At 35.4% G+C, this 16,886-nt stretch overlaps 1 protein-coding gene across 2 annotated transcripts in view; it reads left to right on the forward strand.

Annotated features, from left to right (window-relative positions):
- The window catches only part of LOC149550371 (sorting nexin 2B-like), a 44,913-nt gene that overhangs the window by 13,877 nt on the left and 14,150 nt on the right, over nt 1–16,886 (forward strand). For both annotated transcript variants that reach the window (XM_089793399.1, XM_089793398.1), the window contains one exon: nt 2,555–2,641. In XM_089793399.1, the coding sequence (XP_089649525.1) occupies nt 2,555–2,641 (87 nt within the window). The remainder of the gene's footprint in view (nt 1–2,554; nt 2,642–16,886) is intronic.

Here is a 16,886-nt window from a genome sequence, read left to right on the forward strand (position 1 = left end):
TAAGGGGCTTTCTAATGAATGGTTCATAAGGCACAACACTTGGTGAAGGTTTTGCAAATGGGGTTGCAAGCTTTGGGTTTAACTGTGGAGGAAACTCTGTAGTTAAGCGCGCTCAGGCTGGAGTAGTACTGGGATGGGTGACCTCCCGGGAAGTCCCGGTGCTTCACCCCTGTGAGCATCACCTAGATCCAATGAGTGCTAAGTGTTCCATTTATTCTCATGAGAGATGGATTCATGTTGAATCACTACTCATGAAACATGGGTCATCGAGTTTGACTCAAAATCACACAGTTAAATCCTGATATTCACATCACAATTTGACTAGCTGTGGAAATCATCTCCTACTTATCAATTGATGAGCTTAAGGGGCTTTCTAATGAATGGTTCATAAGGCACAACACTTGGTGAAGGTTTTGCAAATGGGGTTGCAAGCTTTGGGTTTAACTGTGGAGGAAACTCTGTAGTTAAGCGCGCTCAGGCTGGAGTAGTACTGGGATGGGTGACCTCCCGGGAAGTCCCGGTGCTTCACCCCTGTGAGCATCACCTAGATCCAATGAGTGCTAAGTGTTCCATTTATTCTCATGAGAGATGGATTCATGTTGAATCACTACTCATGAAACATGGGTCATCGAGTTTGACTCAAAATCACACAGTTAAATCCTGATATTCACATCACAATTTGACTAGCTGTGGAAATCATCTCCTACTTATCAATTGATGAGCTTAAGGGGCTTTCTAATGAATGGTTCATAAGGCACAACACTTGGTGAAGGTTTTGCAAATGGGGTTGCAAGCTTTGGGTTTAACTGTGGAGGAAACTCTGTAGTTAAGCGCGCTCAGGCTGGAGTAGTACTGGGATGGGTGACCTCCCGGGAAGTCCCGGTGCTTCACCCCTGTGAGCATCACCTAGATCCAATGAGTGCTAAGTGTTCCATTTATTCTCATGAGAGATGGATTCATGTTGAATCACTACTCATGAAACATGGGTCATCGAGTTTGACTCAAAATCACACAGTTAAATCCTGATATTCACATCACAATTTGACTAGCTGTGGAAATCATCTCCTACTTATCAATTGATGAGCTTAAGGGGCTTTCTAATGAATGGTTCATAAGGCACAACACTTGGTGAAGGTTTTGCAAATGGGGTTGCAAGCTTTGGGTTTAACTGTGGAGGAAACTCTGTAGTTAAGCGCGCTCAGGCTGGAGTAGTACTGGGATGGGTGACCTCCCGGGAAGTCCCGGTGCTTCACCCCTGTGAGCATCACCTAGATCCAATGAGTGCTAAGTGTTCCATTTATTCTCATGAGAGATGGATTCATGTTGAATCACTACTCATGAAACATGGGTCATCGAGTTTGACTCAAAATCACACAGTTAAATCCTGATATTCACATCACAATCTATCACTAGTTAGGATCCCTTTTTTCAGGGTCAGCCAAACAAAACAACGAGCCTTAGGCAAAACAGAATTCTTCCAGCAGAAATTAAATGCTCAATGCTCTTCTTGATTACACTCTCAAAATTGAAGTACTCTGCACCCTTGCTTGATTGAGAATGCCCCATCATTTTATGGAGCCCAGAAGAGACAATCAGGTTTGTTAGATAAAAAAACTTCCCTTTGTGACAAAATTTGGTTAAACCTATTTGCAGAATCAGGGGAAATATGGAGAGAGGCTGAGTCCTTCCATATGACTTTTCCTGGATGAATAGAAACAGCCAAGACATAATCAAGGAAGGATGATCCCCTAAAACCTAGTAGGATATTCATGATAGGTTGCAATGATTCGTGAGACGCAAGGGGAGGAAATCCATTCCATGAATCGAACCAGAAGTTAATTCTTTCACCATTCTTAACTTCCCATGAAACAAATGATGTAATAAGATCCCTAGAACTCATCATAAAATCCCAAATAACAGACCCTTTAGGAGGATCAAGAACAGTAAGAGTCCTTGAAGGAGCCAAATTATCCAGATACTTTTCTTGAAGCAATCGACACCATTTCGACATTGGCTTCACATACATCTGCCATTCCAATTTGGCTCCAAAAGCCTTATTCCGATTAGAGAGATTGTGCAAGCCCACCCCACCAAAGCTAAATGGGACCAACATATCTGATAATGAGACCAAAGGCAACTTCTTTTCACCACTCATATTTGCAGACCATAAAAAGCCCCTAAGTAATGATTCAATTTGCTTAATAACTCCTTTAGGAGCCTGCAATATGGATAAATAATAATTGGGGATGGTCTTAGATCTAAATATTAATGTTTGACTGTGTGGTCAATTAGTGTTGTCTGGATAGATCATTTAGATAAGAATTTTCCATAGAATTTAAGTATCAGATGGCAAAGTCTGTATGACATGATGCTTCACCAGGTAATATAAATTGGAAACCCTGCTGGTTTTAGACTTTAGTTGAATTTTTTACATAATGCATTCAATGTCTTGTCATACAATATTTTGTACAATATCTATCTCATTTTTTGAATTTTTAGTAAAAGGATTTTATTTGATGTTACTTATGATAAACTCAAACCCTTGTTCTTGCAGGAAAATAATAAGAATGAACTTGAAAGATTTGAACAAGAAAGACATAACGACTTCTTTAACATGCTGAAAGGATTTGTTTATAATCAGGTATGTTGGATGTTTAGCACTGCTGCAACTGGATATATTTTCCTGCATGATTAAAAGTTGGGTTCTCGTTGTCATTGAAAAGGTGATTTTATCGTGGAACTTATGTATGCAATAAGTAACAGACATATTAATTTACTCTTGCAGTTAACTTTAGGGCATTGTTCGTAGTAGTACTGTTGGTGATTTTGTTTGGCTACAATTTACAACTAGTTAACACACTTCATTGAGACTCTCTGATTTTAGTCAAGGACTTATGGATCTGATTCCAAGTCAGGCTTGGCAAGTTTGTAGTTGAAACATGCAGACCTTGCCGAATCCACATAAAAAATAGAAAGATAATTCAAAAACTGAAAATCCATTAAACAAATTATTCAATATATTATAATAATTTATATATTTTAAATTTTAATTGCCAAGTTTTGGTCATGTTCAAGTCTAGTCAGAAAACAACTTTTGGAATTTTCACGGTGTCTGAATCTCAACACTGTGATTCAATTAACCTCTTAGTGTGCAAAATGCTCCATCATGGCACATGGTTTTCAACGTGTATACAATCTAGCATGTATACCATTAACAGGTGCAATACATGTGCCCTTATAATTGACAGGCATACCCATATCATATGAATGTAAAATCATGGTAGATTGAATGCAGTATTCAAGATTTATTTACTTTTCTGCATGAGAACTTAATCCACAGTGAAAAGCCTATTAGTCAATGACGTATGTTGCATAGATTTGCATTTTGTATATATTTTGGTTTTCTAGCTATTCAGTCGGCATCAATTTGCAGATATAACTGGTCATCTGACATCTGTGGTAAGTCCTTGGATATCTCCCATTTTTGACGATGTTTATGAAAGAAATAAGTTACAACAAACACATTATACTAATGTGTTAATGAGACTGTAAGCTATGACCAATCAAGATACTCTGAAATTTATGAGAATATCTTTATTAAAGATAAAAAAGAAACTAAAATAGATGTAATATAGAAACAGCTAGTTTGGCAAGATATCTAAATCTGAAAATAAATGCCGAGAGACATTCTACAATGGCAGAAAGGATGGATGTGAGTGTGTTAATGTTAACATTTATCTTTTCAGGTTAAATTTGACAATCATCTACACCTCAAAAATTTAATAGTGAGAATAAACAGAATATAGTTTTAAAAATAATTTAATAAACACTAAATAAAATATTTGGCAAAATTGCAAGCTCTGGAGATATATCATATAAATAATCATTTTGTTTAGAAATTAAAATAAAAAACTTAAGTGAGTGCAAGATTTTTTTGGGTGCAGTAAACTAAATTTTAATTATTTTATAATGGATATCCCTCGGCATTTCTTTAGATAGATTTATTTAAGATATATATACTAGTTTAAAAAAAAAGAAAAATTACAACAATAGATCGTCTTGGCTAGAAAACCATACTAGAAGATACAAAAGAGGTACTAATAATTAGGATTTTGATAGCAAGTAGTCTTTATTTTGTTGATGAGTGTTTTGTGACACCAACACAGAATAAAATACTAAGTAGTCTATTCTCTTTTGAACAAGGAAACCTCATGTTCTAAACAATATGACAATTACTCCAAGGTTTACATTGTGAACATGCAGCCTTGTGTTGGATATAACTCAGTGAATTGATGTGATTTCTGGTAACATACACAGGGACTTATACAATTGATCTTGGACTTGATCATTTCTTTTCCCTCGAAGCAGCTAGAACTTGAATGCTAAACTAACAGGGATTTCAAATAAAGACAAAGGAGGGTAAGGGTTTAGAGAATCTAATCTACTTCTACACCAAAGGACAATGATGATAATAGATTACACTTTGATAAATGAATTCCTTAAACCTAGCTTTGCTTCTCCACAAGGAAACAAGTACACAAAACTTGGTGCAATCTCCAAAGGTATCAAAGGGTTTTCATATTATAAATCTTCATTCAAATATCTGATGCTAGCAAAATTCACGTGGACATCCACAATTGAATTAGTGCTTAAGTGGGCTCAAACTAACTATACATTGCAATTTGCAATCAACAAACTACAAATGTATGAATTATGAACCAATGAATTCACCACTTATCTCTACTTAAATCAATGAACTTCAACCAAAACTTTGAGAATTAGATACCATGCAAAATGCCAAAAAAACACACAAAGATCCACCATATCTTCAATGAAAATTGTATATCAAATTTAACATAATCTTGGCAACATTTGCTGATCTCCTCCTCCTACTGCTACTTCTAATACTAAATGTCCTATGAATTTACAAATGGGAAGGTCAAGCCTTAGCTAGACCTCCCAATTATAGACCTCCCAATTACAAGTGAAGGGCCTAAATTTCCTCCCAATTACAAGTGAAGGGCCTAAATTTATTCTAAATCAACAACCAAGATAATTCAATGAAACCTTAATTAGGGTAGTTACAACTTACCATCTAATGAGAAGATTACAAATCTTTAAGTATATATTCTTTCAAGGGTGTTCCTATGAGAAAATTGATTGTAGTATATCATTAAATGCCTTTTGCAGATTAACTTGTGAATGAGTCATGTTGGATGAACTTGGACATGTCGACTTGGACTCCTTTGATTGGTTGAAGACAAGTAGGCACCACGTCAGCATTTGTATCTTGTAATCTTTCATGATGGCTTATGTTCCCAAATTGCTTCATCTTCATGAGTGTTCTTCTTCCTTTAGACTCCATTGTTCTTGGAACTCTTCATCATCTTCTTGAATCTCTTATCCTGGGATATCTTGATTTTATTGTAGCAATTTTTCTCGGAAATCCGAGATTGTGATAGCATTCTTTATTTGTAGAATTATTCACTTCCTTATACATCTTGTATTCCTTCTTAAAGTGTGAGACTCGTCTTGAGCTTCTTTCTTGGAACTTGTCTTCCATCTTCCTTTGCTCAAGCTTGATCATTATCTTTCCTTGAACATGTTAATCTTGCATTCTTTTGTATATCCGATTCTTCATTCTCCACCATTCCACACACTCATTCCTTGCATCACCTAAAAAAGAAGAATCCCTTGAATCATAATTAATAATGAAATCCCATGTAAACAAAATGCATGAAGATTGAGAATTCAAGGTCTTGGATTCTTGATTGATATTGAAGAAGGTTAAAAAGTAAAGTCATAATAATCAATCTTCACTAAAAACTTTAGAAACAACATCAACAATATCATTGACAGTTCATAAAAAATGCTCCTCAAAATCCTTCCTACAGTTTGGAAATGGAATTTTTCCATTTGGAAAATGAAGTTTTAAGTCTGGAAAATACCCAAAATGATGAACAAATAGCTCAGATCTCTAGGTGAATTTGTTTTTCCCTATTCTCTATCGAGTTTTAGGGATGGGAAAATTTTAGAGGACGATGATGTGTTCCCGGTACAGGTACAGTTCAGGGCCATTTTTTAGGGAATGGCAGGGAACATCTATTTAAAAAAAGGGATTTTTTATATAGAGAGATTCTAAACGTGTATATGATAACATTGATAAATCATTCACCATAGACATTTTAGAAGCTCAATACATAGCAAAAAAACAAAATTCAAATACTTCCATTATAAAAATATGGCTTACATACAGCAAAAATGCCCAGAGGGAAGTTTCATGCTTGAAATGACATAAAGAGAAGTCCAACTAAAATACTAAACAATAAACAATAACATAGGAGTCCAACTCTACAATCAATTGCTTATAATAATCAAAATCGATATTTTATCTGCAAATATATGGCTGTCCATAAACAACAGATTGTAGGTTTAGGTGTCTAAATCCAAATCATCATTAGAGTTAGCCTTTGAATCACTGGTTGACCAAGGGTCTTCCTCCTCCAATGGAACAACAAGCAATATTGGAGTTGTGTCATCCTCCTCCACTTGCATAGCATCAACAAATTTCCTAGTTCAAGGTGTTGTTCAATGCATGTACTCAACACGGGGTCCAAAAAATGTGCTTATAAGCACCCTTTACAACTGATCTAATTAACTTACGTACTTGAGATGAACTGGTGACTATATGCACAACATTAGCTGGTGCAACCTCTTCAATAGCATCTTTCAAAATCTGAAATTGGAAGGTTGCATCCTTCCTTTTCCTTGAACAATCTATACCTCTAATAAAATAAGAGCTCATTGTGCTAGTGACAATAAGATTGATGAGTGGCCGATGTTTGATATCAGTCCTCCCATCCATGATGATGGAGCACCCATCCCTCAACCAGGTCTATCCCATATCCTCCATCAAAATGCCCACTTTTGAGTACTCTCTATCAAGAATGGTGGTGTGTAGTTTTGTTTCCCTAGGTGGTACAAGTGAGGGACCAACAAAATAGATATCTTTGCACATTTGTTTACAATATGAGGAAAGCAACACAAAGAATGTCATACCATGAGCAAAAAGAAACCTACCAATAGATGATTCAACCACCTCTTTTTCTTACAAATTAAACAAATCAGCAACATTTGTTTCTCTTTCAGTCTTCTTTCCCTTTCCTTGACTACAACAAGGAGTAGGTGAGGCACTTTCTGCCTTATGAGAATGATGACTCAAAGGCATACTAGCTTGCACATTCTCTACTGAAGTCCCTGATTTCAATGCTTCCCCCTCCATTTGCATCTAGTTGCCTCAATTTTTTTTGTTTGTGTTATTTTTTTGCAACCTTTGACCTCTTGACCACCCATCCACAAAAGATGACAATAGACTCTAGCTTAGCTCCCAAAATAGTGTTTGTGGCAAATGGCACTCCCATTCCCAACTACCCCCCGATTGTTTTTTCTTATCCTTGTCTACTATTTTAGAAAATTGTAGGAGAGGTTTCTTGGGGTTAAATGGGTCATTTGCAATTTTTTTGAGGGTTTGGGAAGGGCACTCAAATGGGTTAGAGATTGTTGCCTTTCCTCCATGAACATTCACATCAGTTAAAGATTCCCCATGACTGCCCTAATACCAGGTCTTTTTCTTTGTGATGTTTGTGTTTCTTGCATTGCAATATCCATGCTATGACTATCATGTATTTCACCCACTCCAACCGCTGCTCATGATTATGCAATGTAATATAGTGCTGCAACATTTAAAAAATAAATTTCATTCAAAATGCCCTCCCTATGTGTTGCAAAACAAATGAAAAATGGAAAAAATAACCACAGTGGAAACAAGCAAATGGAAAATGAAAAACATACCTGAAATGAACAATAGTTGATGGCAAAACATCTTCTTGCAACTCAAAAATGAAAACCTTCTTTCAAGCTTGGAATTCTTTATTTTTCTTCACTTTAGCAAAAAGTTGAATTTTCATTTCCACCTAGCATTTTACCCATTTCAGATTCGACATCTTGTTTCCCAACCTTGATAACATTTGCAATCACTTTGACAACTTTGATGAAATTTCACAACTTTTTGACAACTTTTATGCTTAGTGAAATTTTTGTGCCCTCATTTTCCAACTTTGGCAACTTTTACTTCAACAACTCTTCAACTTTGGATTTCATACCCGAACATGGATTTCCAAAATAGTCATCATCTCAACCTATGTCAGGATTATGGGGGAACCTTGAACTGGAGGCTAATTACCTTAACAAAATCCCCCTTAAACCTGGATTTTTTTTTACAATTGATATTTAATTCTTAGTGAATTCTTCATCGCAAACCTCAATCCTGGAATTCCTGACTTGACTCGCCCTTCCCTTAAGAGCTAGGAGACTAAGAAATGCAAAAAGAGTTGTCCTAAGCTAAGAACAGCACAGCTAAACAGTTAGGTAGAAAGCGAAAAGGAGGTTCCCATTTTCAATGGGGTGTGTGACAAGTTGACAACACAACATATTGGTTATTTAGTTATGGGCGGATTTCACCTACAAGTAGTTGTAAAGTGAATAGTAACAACTAACAAACAAATATGCAATTTTGAATAACTATTAACAGAGGCCACACTGTGGCACTTGAAAGTTGAGGTAGAGATCAGAGTCCAGACATATGCTAGTGTTGCAAATAAGGAGAATGTTCTGTAGCTAACAATCTGACAATTATTTTTAGCAGTACAATGTTAGAGCTTTTTTTTGTAATAGGAGGTATAGGATGTTAGTATGGGTTTCTGGAAAACCTGTGTATGTTTTGTTAAAGTCAGTGTTTGAGTCACTCCAATCCACTGTGAAAACAAAAGAAAAAGGTAATAGGATTGCAGAAGTAGTCAGATACAAAGAGCTAGGGATGACAAGGATGACATGAAATCCAGAGAGAAAAATGAGGATGGGAAAATGCTAATTATTTAATAATTCAACAAAGGAAAAGAGCTGAGAAGAAGTTAACAGGTCTACGAGATTAATGGCATAGGGTTTAAAAATGAAATCATATATAGGAATTTTAACAACCAAGAATGTTATCCATTTCATATAAAAAAAAATGTATTGCTCTCTAGCACAGTACAGTAAAAATAACATTTTGAAAGAACTATTATTTATAGAACAAATGCATAGTATTTTTGATTGTTAACATTATTAGATGTTATCTCATTTTCAAACTCTATAATTAGTTTCAACAGTCAGCATTAAGCTTATGGAGCTGTTAACTTCCGAGCTCATTTCCTTGATTGAATCACCTGGTGCTTAATTTGTGACTATTTGTATGTACTACTTTAATTTACTTTCATCCTAATAATAGATCATGGAATGTGATTTCAGATGTTGATGTAAACAAACATATACTTTTCTTTTATTAGTTCTTACTCACATTACTGAGGATTTGGACTTGTATGTTCTCCGGATTAACTCCGCCTTTTATCTGTCCTAGTTTTCTTTTGATGATTTATCAAAGGCCCAATTTACAGTCACTTTGGAGGGGTTTTTAACATCGCGGTATTGCCTTATAACTGCTTTGGAGATGCCTGACTCTGAACTAATTCTGCTGTGCATTGACTAGAGGAATCTCCCTGAAATTTGATGAGTTTCTATTGATACGAGAAGCTTTTTCTTGTTATTGGTCTGCATGATATTAAGAGTATATTCTAAGCTTGGATATCCTTTGGGATACTTGTATTTTCATTCTAGTCTGATATGCTATGCCATGAAGAAAATAAAATTTCAAAGCAGTGAAAGATCAGCCCAAAATATTTTATCCCATTGGTATTGGATTTGTTTTATGCTCTATGGTTTTCGTAATGCATTAGAAACTGAAACTCATATTTTATGTCTAGAAAGCAATTTTGCATTGGAGGTAAAGTATTGTGTTTTTTGGGCTTTTGTTGTTATATAATATATTAGTTGGTTCCATTTGTCTATTTTATTAGAATTAGGCCTGTTTTGGAATTTTTGATATTTTTCTGTTTTCAGTCACGCTGAATAGTCACTCGTGTTTTCACCCTTTTTGTTATGAAATACTGGAGCATTATATGCATTAATAACACATCCTTTCTATAAATTGTGTACTATTACCTATAGATGGAAAAATCTCACTCGGCAAAAACTTGCCAAACCCAAACAAAAATTGGGGAAAATTTGGCCAGTTTTTAAAAAACTTGGGGAAAAACTTGGGAACCTAAAAAACAGCTTAAATTTATTTAAAAATGCAATTTTTTTTTTGTTTGTTGCAAAATTCAGAGAGAAGATGCATTCAATGAGTTAATTAATGAGAACACGAAAGAAACAAGCAGAGTTTAGATGTATATAAATGAAAAGTGGGTACAAAATCGTATTCTCATGTGGAATGCTGATGGCAGGAAGCAAAATAGTAAATAGTTTCTACAAAACTAGAAGTAAATACATCATTGCAGTTAGTCTCTATAAAACTAGAAGTAAACACATCATATTTAATAGTTTATTTAAAAATAGAATTAAACAAGTCATATTTAATAATTTATATAAAACAAGAAGTAAATACATCGTAGCAAAACAGCCTAAGAGTGAGTTTGAGCAATTTTTGCTTGCTGGAAACTAATTCTTGTCTTGGGTGTGAGCAAGTGGTTGAGCCAAGTCTATGAGGACTTAGGAATATAGAATTGAAACCAAGTTATTTTTGAGAAAATGAGTTAGAATCAATAGAAAATCCTTGTTCCAACTTCAAGTTGACCTCAAATAGCCAGGATAGGTTGTGGGAGATAACACTGCTGAAGGCATGTTGGAATTTGAAATTTGGCTAAGAGTGATTTTTTTTGAAACCCCCAAAATCTAGAATCTACATTTTAACTCCTATGACACTGAAACCTATCTCAAACCTCCTTCCCTTGAGCTGAAAAAATGACTAAATCCTCCTACAAATAAGAAATGAGCTTCAAAAATGACTTTTTTTTTTCTTTTAGACACTAAAAGAAACGCCGGTGAGAGTTTTTGGCAAGTTTTTCTAAAAAATCAACGGTTTATTTCTCTGAATTTTTCCTAGGAAAACTTGCCAAGCAAAAAACTTAGCAATTTTTCCATCTATGCTATTATCTTTGTCATCCCACAAGATTTGTCTATACAATTGACAAAATGAACTTGGGATATTTCTATGAGGATTTAACTGTGTAGTTTTCGATTCAAACTCATTGACCCATGTTTCATGAGTAGTGATCCACATGAATCCATCTCTCATGAGAATAAATGGAACACTTAGCACTCATTGGATCTAGGTGATGCTCACAGAGGTGAAGCACCAGGACTTCTTGAGAGGTCACCTATTCCAATACTACTCCATCTCAAGTGCGCTTAACTATGAAGTTTCCTCCATGGTTAAATCCACTCTGCTTGCAACCCCATTTGCAAAACCTTCACCAAGTGTTGTGCCTTATGAACCATTCATTAGAAATCCCCTTAAGCTCATCAGTTGATAAGTAGGAGATATTATCCACAAAAAGTCAAGTTGTGATATTGCTATTAGGATTTAACTGTGTACTTATTGAGTCAAACTCATTGATCCATGTTACATGAGTGGTGATTCACATGAATTCATTTCTCATGAGAATAGATGGATCACTTAGCATTCATTGGATCTAGGTGATGCTCAAGCTAGAGCAATATTGGGATGGATGACCTCCCAGGAAGTCCCAATGCTTCACCTTTGTGAGCATCACCTTGATCCAATGAGTGCTAAGTGTTCCATTTATTTAATGATGGATTCGTGTGAATCACTAATGAAACACGGGTCAATGAGTTTGACTCAAAAACTACATAGTTAAATTCTGATAGCAATATCACAATTTGCCTTGTTGTGGAAAATATCTCCTACTTATCAATTGATGAGCTTAAGGGGATTTCATAAGGCACAACACTCGGTGAAGGCTTTGCAAATGGGGTTGCGAGCAGAGTGGGTTTAACCATGGAGGAAACTCCATAGTTGAGCACTCTCAAGTTGGAGTAGTATTGGGATGGGTGACCTCCCAGGAAGTCCCTTTTCTTCACCTCTGTGAGCATCACTCAAACCCAATGAGTGCTAAGTGTTCCATTTATTCTTATGAGAGATGGATTCGTGTGAATCACTACTCATGAAACATGGTCAATGAGTTTGACTCAAAAAATACACAGTTAAATCCTAATAGCAATATCACAATTTGACTTGCTGTGGAAAATATCTCTTACTTATCAAAATGAATTTGGCAGTCTTTAAGATCTGCTTGATTGAATCTCTCTCTTATTCAAGGCATCTTTAAATTGTTTAAGGAGGTGGAATCTCCAAATATAGTTTGATGGCATTTCTCCTTGGCCTAGGATATAAGTTAAAACTATATGTATGCATGAAGTGATTTCTGTCTTCTTTGGAGTTGCTGCTGTATTTTTATCCAAGGCTTGTTCTTTTTGAGAAACTAGTTTTTATTTTTGTCCAATCACCTTACAAATAAAAGGACTACATTTATCAGGCTGGAAAAGTACATTGATTTAGATCATTCAAACAATGAAGTGCAGGTCAACATCAGCTCCATATATCTTTAAGCAAGAATCTGAACAACATTGTTTCTTCTGGTAGGAGGAGGATGCATAGATGCATATAATCAGTCTTGCACTATAGCATATCTCTTAAACTGGCCTGAAGATGCTTGAGGTTGTGGCCATTTCTTGTAGCATGCTCACCTGTATAACACTATGAAGTGGTCATTTTGGTGGCTTCAGTCATTTTAAACTTAGTTTTAGGATTTTGTAAAAATATTACGAAAACATGGACTAGGTGAAAATTTGGCAGCTGAAAACTTTGACTTGGGCCTCACAAACAAACAAATTACATAAATGCATGAATGAAGCTTAAATAATGCATAATACCATAAAGAATGAATTTAGAGAAGCTAACTTTGATCATAGTAGCATTATTGGGAATATAATTAACTTTTCAAGCCAAAAGTGTAAATGGATTTTAAATTTTAAATTACTCACATCTTTACTGGGAGGCTAATAATTGCTGGGAAATCCATAAAATGGGAGAAAGAAACTCTATTTCGTATTTTGCATATTATGGTAAAATAATGAATGTGGTATTAAACAGAGATCATAAATGATCTATATATATATAAGTATACGCAAGAATGTTTCTATAATGACCAAAGAGAGAAATAAAAACATTCAAAAGAGAGAAATATAAAGCTTCCATATTGAACAAAGAGAGAATATGGAAACATAGAAGAGTGACCACTAGAAATAGATGTAAATCTACAGAAGAGAGAAACAAAATTAGAGGGATTTAATTCTAATACCCTCCCTTAATGGTCAATCTAATTTCAAAACAAAAATTTGCAAGGGAATCGACTATGTATGTTCAGCAATAGTGGTTTGTGGCAGCATAGACTCTGGTAGGACGAGTGTCAGTTACTACAACAAGCACCTCAAGGCGACAGTACTTGAAGATCGTCATCATTCTTTTCTTCTAGGTGTAGTAATTCTTTTCGTTGAATCGCTGACCTCCTTCTAAGAGAAGATTGGTGAGAGATGTCATGACATGTTTTTAATGCAAAAAAAAACACAAATATCTGAAAAGGATGAACTTTGAGGCAGATTGACGGAAGGTCCCGAAAAAATGAAAGGAGACCTAGAAGAGAGCTCTAAAATCCTAGAAAGAATCTGAAATTAGATTTTGTATCCGGTTGCTTGAAAATTGAGGCACCTAGAAAAAATGGAGTTCGATTGAGTTGAGATTTGCAAAAATCCACCAAGAATCTGTAAAATGTTTTTCAAAACAATAAATAATCTAAGAGTTTCGCAGGAAACCCTAATCATTTATGAAAATTCCAAAAAATGGCATATTTGACTATAAAAAAGTGGTGGAAAATTAAACTGCTCGACAAAAATCGGAGACAGAGGGTTTAAAACACCCTAGATGCCACCCTTTGCAGAAGATGTGCAGAAAAAAAACAGGTTGAAAATGCCCAAAAAGAAGGCCACGAAACTGTAGAAAAATGGACTCAAAAAAAAAAGAAACCAAATTCTTGCATAAAAAAAAAAATGAATACACCCAGACAAAGATTTCAAAAATCTATGAGCCTAAAAGTTTCATGAAGAAATTATAGATATTCAAAACCTCTTTCGAAGAATAAATTAGAAAATATCGATAATGAAATTATTTTTAAATTTTTTTAAAGCTTTGATACCATATTATGGTAAAATAATGAATGCATTATTAAACAGATATCATAAATGATCTCTATATACAAGTATACACAAGAATGTTTCTATAACAAACAAAGAGAGAAATAGAAACTTTGTGAAAAGAGAAAGAGATGGTTTCCATATTGAACAGAGAGAGAATATAGAAACATAGAAGAAGAGTGACCATTATAAATAGAAGTAAATCTATGGAAGAGAGACAAAACTAGAGAGGTTTTAACTCTAATATTGCAATCCTACTAATGGGAATAACTTTGCTTTACCATACATTCTGAAGAGAGATAGAGAAAGTTCCCATATTGAACAAAGAGAGAATATGGAAACATAGAAGAAGAGTGACCGTTGTAAATACAAGTAGATCTACGGAAGAGAGACAAAATTAGAGAGATTTTAACTCTAATATTGCAATCCTACTAATGGGAATAACTTTGCTTTACCATTCAGTGCAGCCCAAAACTATCTTTTTGTTTTGCATTTTTAAAACATACTAGGGGTTTTGAGGTGGCACCTTTATGGGGGTCAAGGGGCAGCGCCATTCATGGGGTCCAGGGCAGTGTCTCAGGTATGTTTTTCCTATCATAATATATGATATGGGGTGGAGCCCCTGCCACTAGGCTCAATCAAGGCCATCAAAGCTACAGAGACCCTTGTGATGCATGCCATTCTTCATATTTTATTACACTAACCCAACTTCTGATAAATCTCACAATCACTTGACAATTCACACTGCTGAGAACCTAAAAGCTTAAGATGTAAACAACAAAACACAAGAAGGCATGTTCTACATACTGCACATTTTTTTCACCAGTATGTTCTCTGAAAAATGTTAAAATGTAAAGTCAGCAAGTTTGCCAAGAGACTTAATGGAAATTCAAATGTTCCTTGCACTGACTCAGCCTCTTAGAGAGTTAATTGCCAGGTGGAGAAGCACATGGATCCAACAAGAACTCACTGAGTTTGTGAACAATGTTTGCAAGTTTGCAACTACTATTGCCAACAAACTGCATAGTTTTTTCCAGCAGCTTTTCTCATTCACTAGCATGCACTGAAAATCTCATGTTTGTGATTACTAGGCTTATACATTTATCAAAATAAGTACTGCTATAAAGTAAGGGCCCTTCATCACTTCTTTTTTGTATTAAGAAAATAAAAAGCAACAATTCTTTTTTTGTGGAATAAAAGGGGCTATAAATGAGGGACCTGCCCATTAAATAAAAGTAAAACGAAGTAGAGATGTAACACAATGCACAACAGTGATAAGGAAACCTACCACGAGGATAAAAGGAGCATATAGGATCATATTAATTGTATGAGGGAAGTAAAGTATAAATTCTATAGCTGCTATTAATAGACTTAATATCAGAGGTATTCCATGCCTGAAGATTCAAATAAGATATACCAGATTATTATCTATACATTGGAACTGAAGCATCTGAACATGAATACATATGTGCATCAGTGGTTTCCATTCACTTTTGCAAATCTGACAAGGTGATCTTGTCATCAAGGGGCTTTCACCATGAACAAACTATACCTGCCAATGCTAAAAGCTCAAAAATGCTTATCTATAATTATCCCTGAGGATAATTGTTCAGATGGAAAACACAACACAAAAGATTGTTATGCAAAGTTCACTGTAATGTTATGGTGAAGTTACACGTGTTTTGGTGCATGTTGTGGATGTAAGAATTGATGTGAGCCCCTGTTTTGCAGTGATGCTTTCCTGCAATTTATCTGTTGAGGCTATGTTTAGGCGTGCATGCTCTCTTTTCATGGGCATTGCAATGTACAGAATCCACTGCAAGTGTATGATGAAGCTGAGGTTTTGTTGCAAGTTGTTGAGGCAGGGAGTCATGTATGCCTTTAAATATCAGTATTGCTCTCCTGCAAGTTATTTTCTCCATCAGCTTTCAGGAATTGATTCTGTTTTCTCAAGGGGATATTCCCATCTAGTATCTGTGTTAGTGGTGAGGCAAGAGGTTGATATGCTAACTGTGCCAGTGCTGATGATGAAAATCCTTTATCTGGTTGGACACCAACTTTGAGCTTGGAACATTTAGTATATCCATACAAACATACATTTACCCCAAAAAGAAATCCCTTTCACTAAACACAGAGAATAATCTTATTTTAGTTGTATGGTGAAGTTGTTGTGGAGGTAGGAATTGATGCGAGCCTCTGTTAGCACTGTAACTTTACTGCAATTTATTTTCTGACACTATTTTCAGACACATAGGCTTTCGTTTCATGGGCATATGCAATATACAAAGCCCACTGCAAGTGCGTGATGAGAAGATGGCGTTGTGGTTGTCGGTGCTGATGCAAGCCTTTTATATCAGTGTATTTCTCCTGCAAGTCTTTCGTCATGAAAGTTGTGTGAGGCATAGAGGCTCTTTTCTCATGGGGATTTTCCCATCTGGTATCTGTATCAGTGCCAGTGCAAGAGCTTATTATGCTAACTGTGACAAGGGTTGCTGATGAAAACCTTTAATCTGGTCGGGCACTGAATTTGAGCTTCATGCTCCTTGAAATATTTAATAAATTCATACATACATTTTCTCCAATAAGTAGTAGCCTTCACTAAACTCAGATAACAGTCTTATCTGTATGATTGGAAAAATGCTACTAGTGCAAAAAAGAATCATAAACAGGTTGATGAAGAT

The sequence above is a fragment of the Cupressus sempervirens genome, chromosome 7, assembly GCF_028749045.1.
Source record: "Cupressus sempervirens isolate cs-2001-9-10 chromosome 7, ASM2874904v1, whole genome shotgun sequence".
Classification (NCBI taxonomy): Eukaryota; Viridiplantae; Streptophyta; class Pinopsida; order Cupressales; family Cupressaceae; genus Cupressus; species Cupressus sempervirens.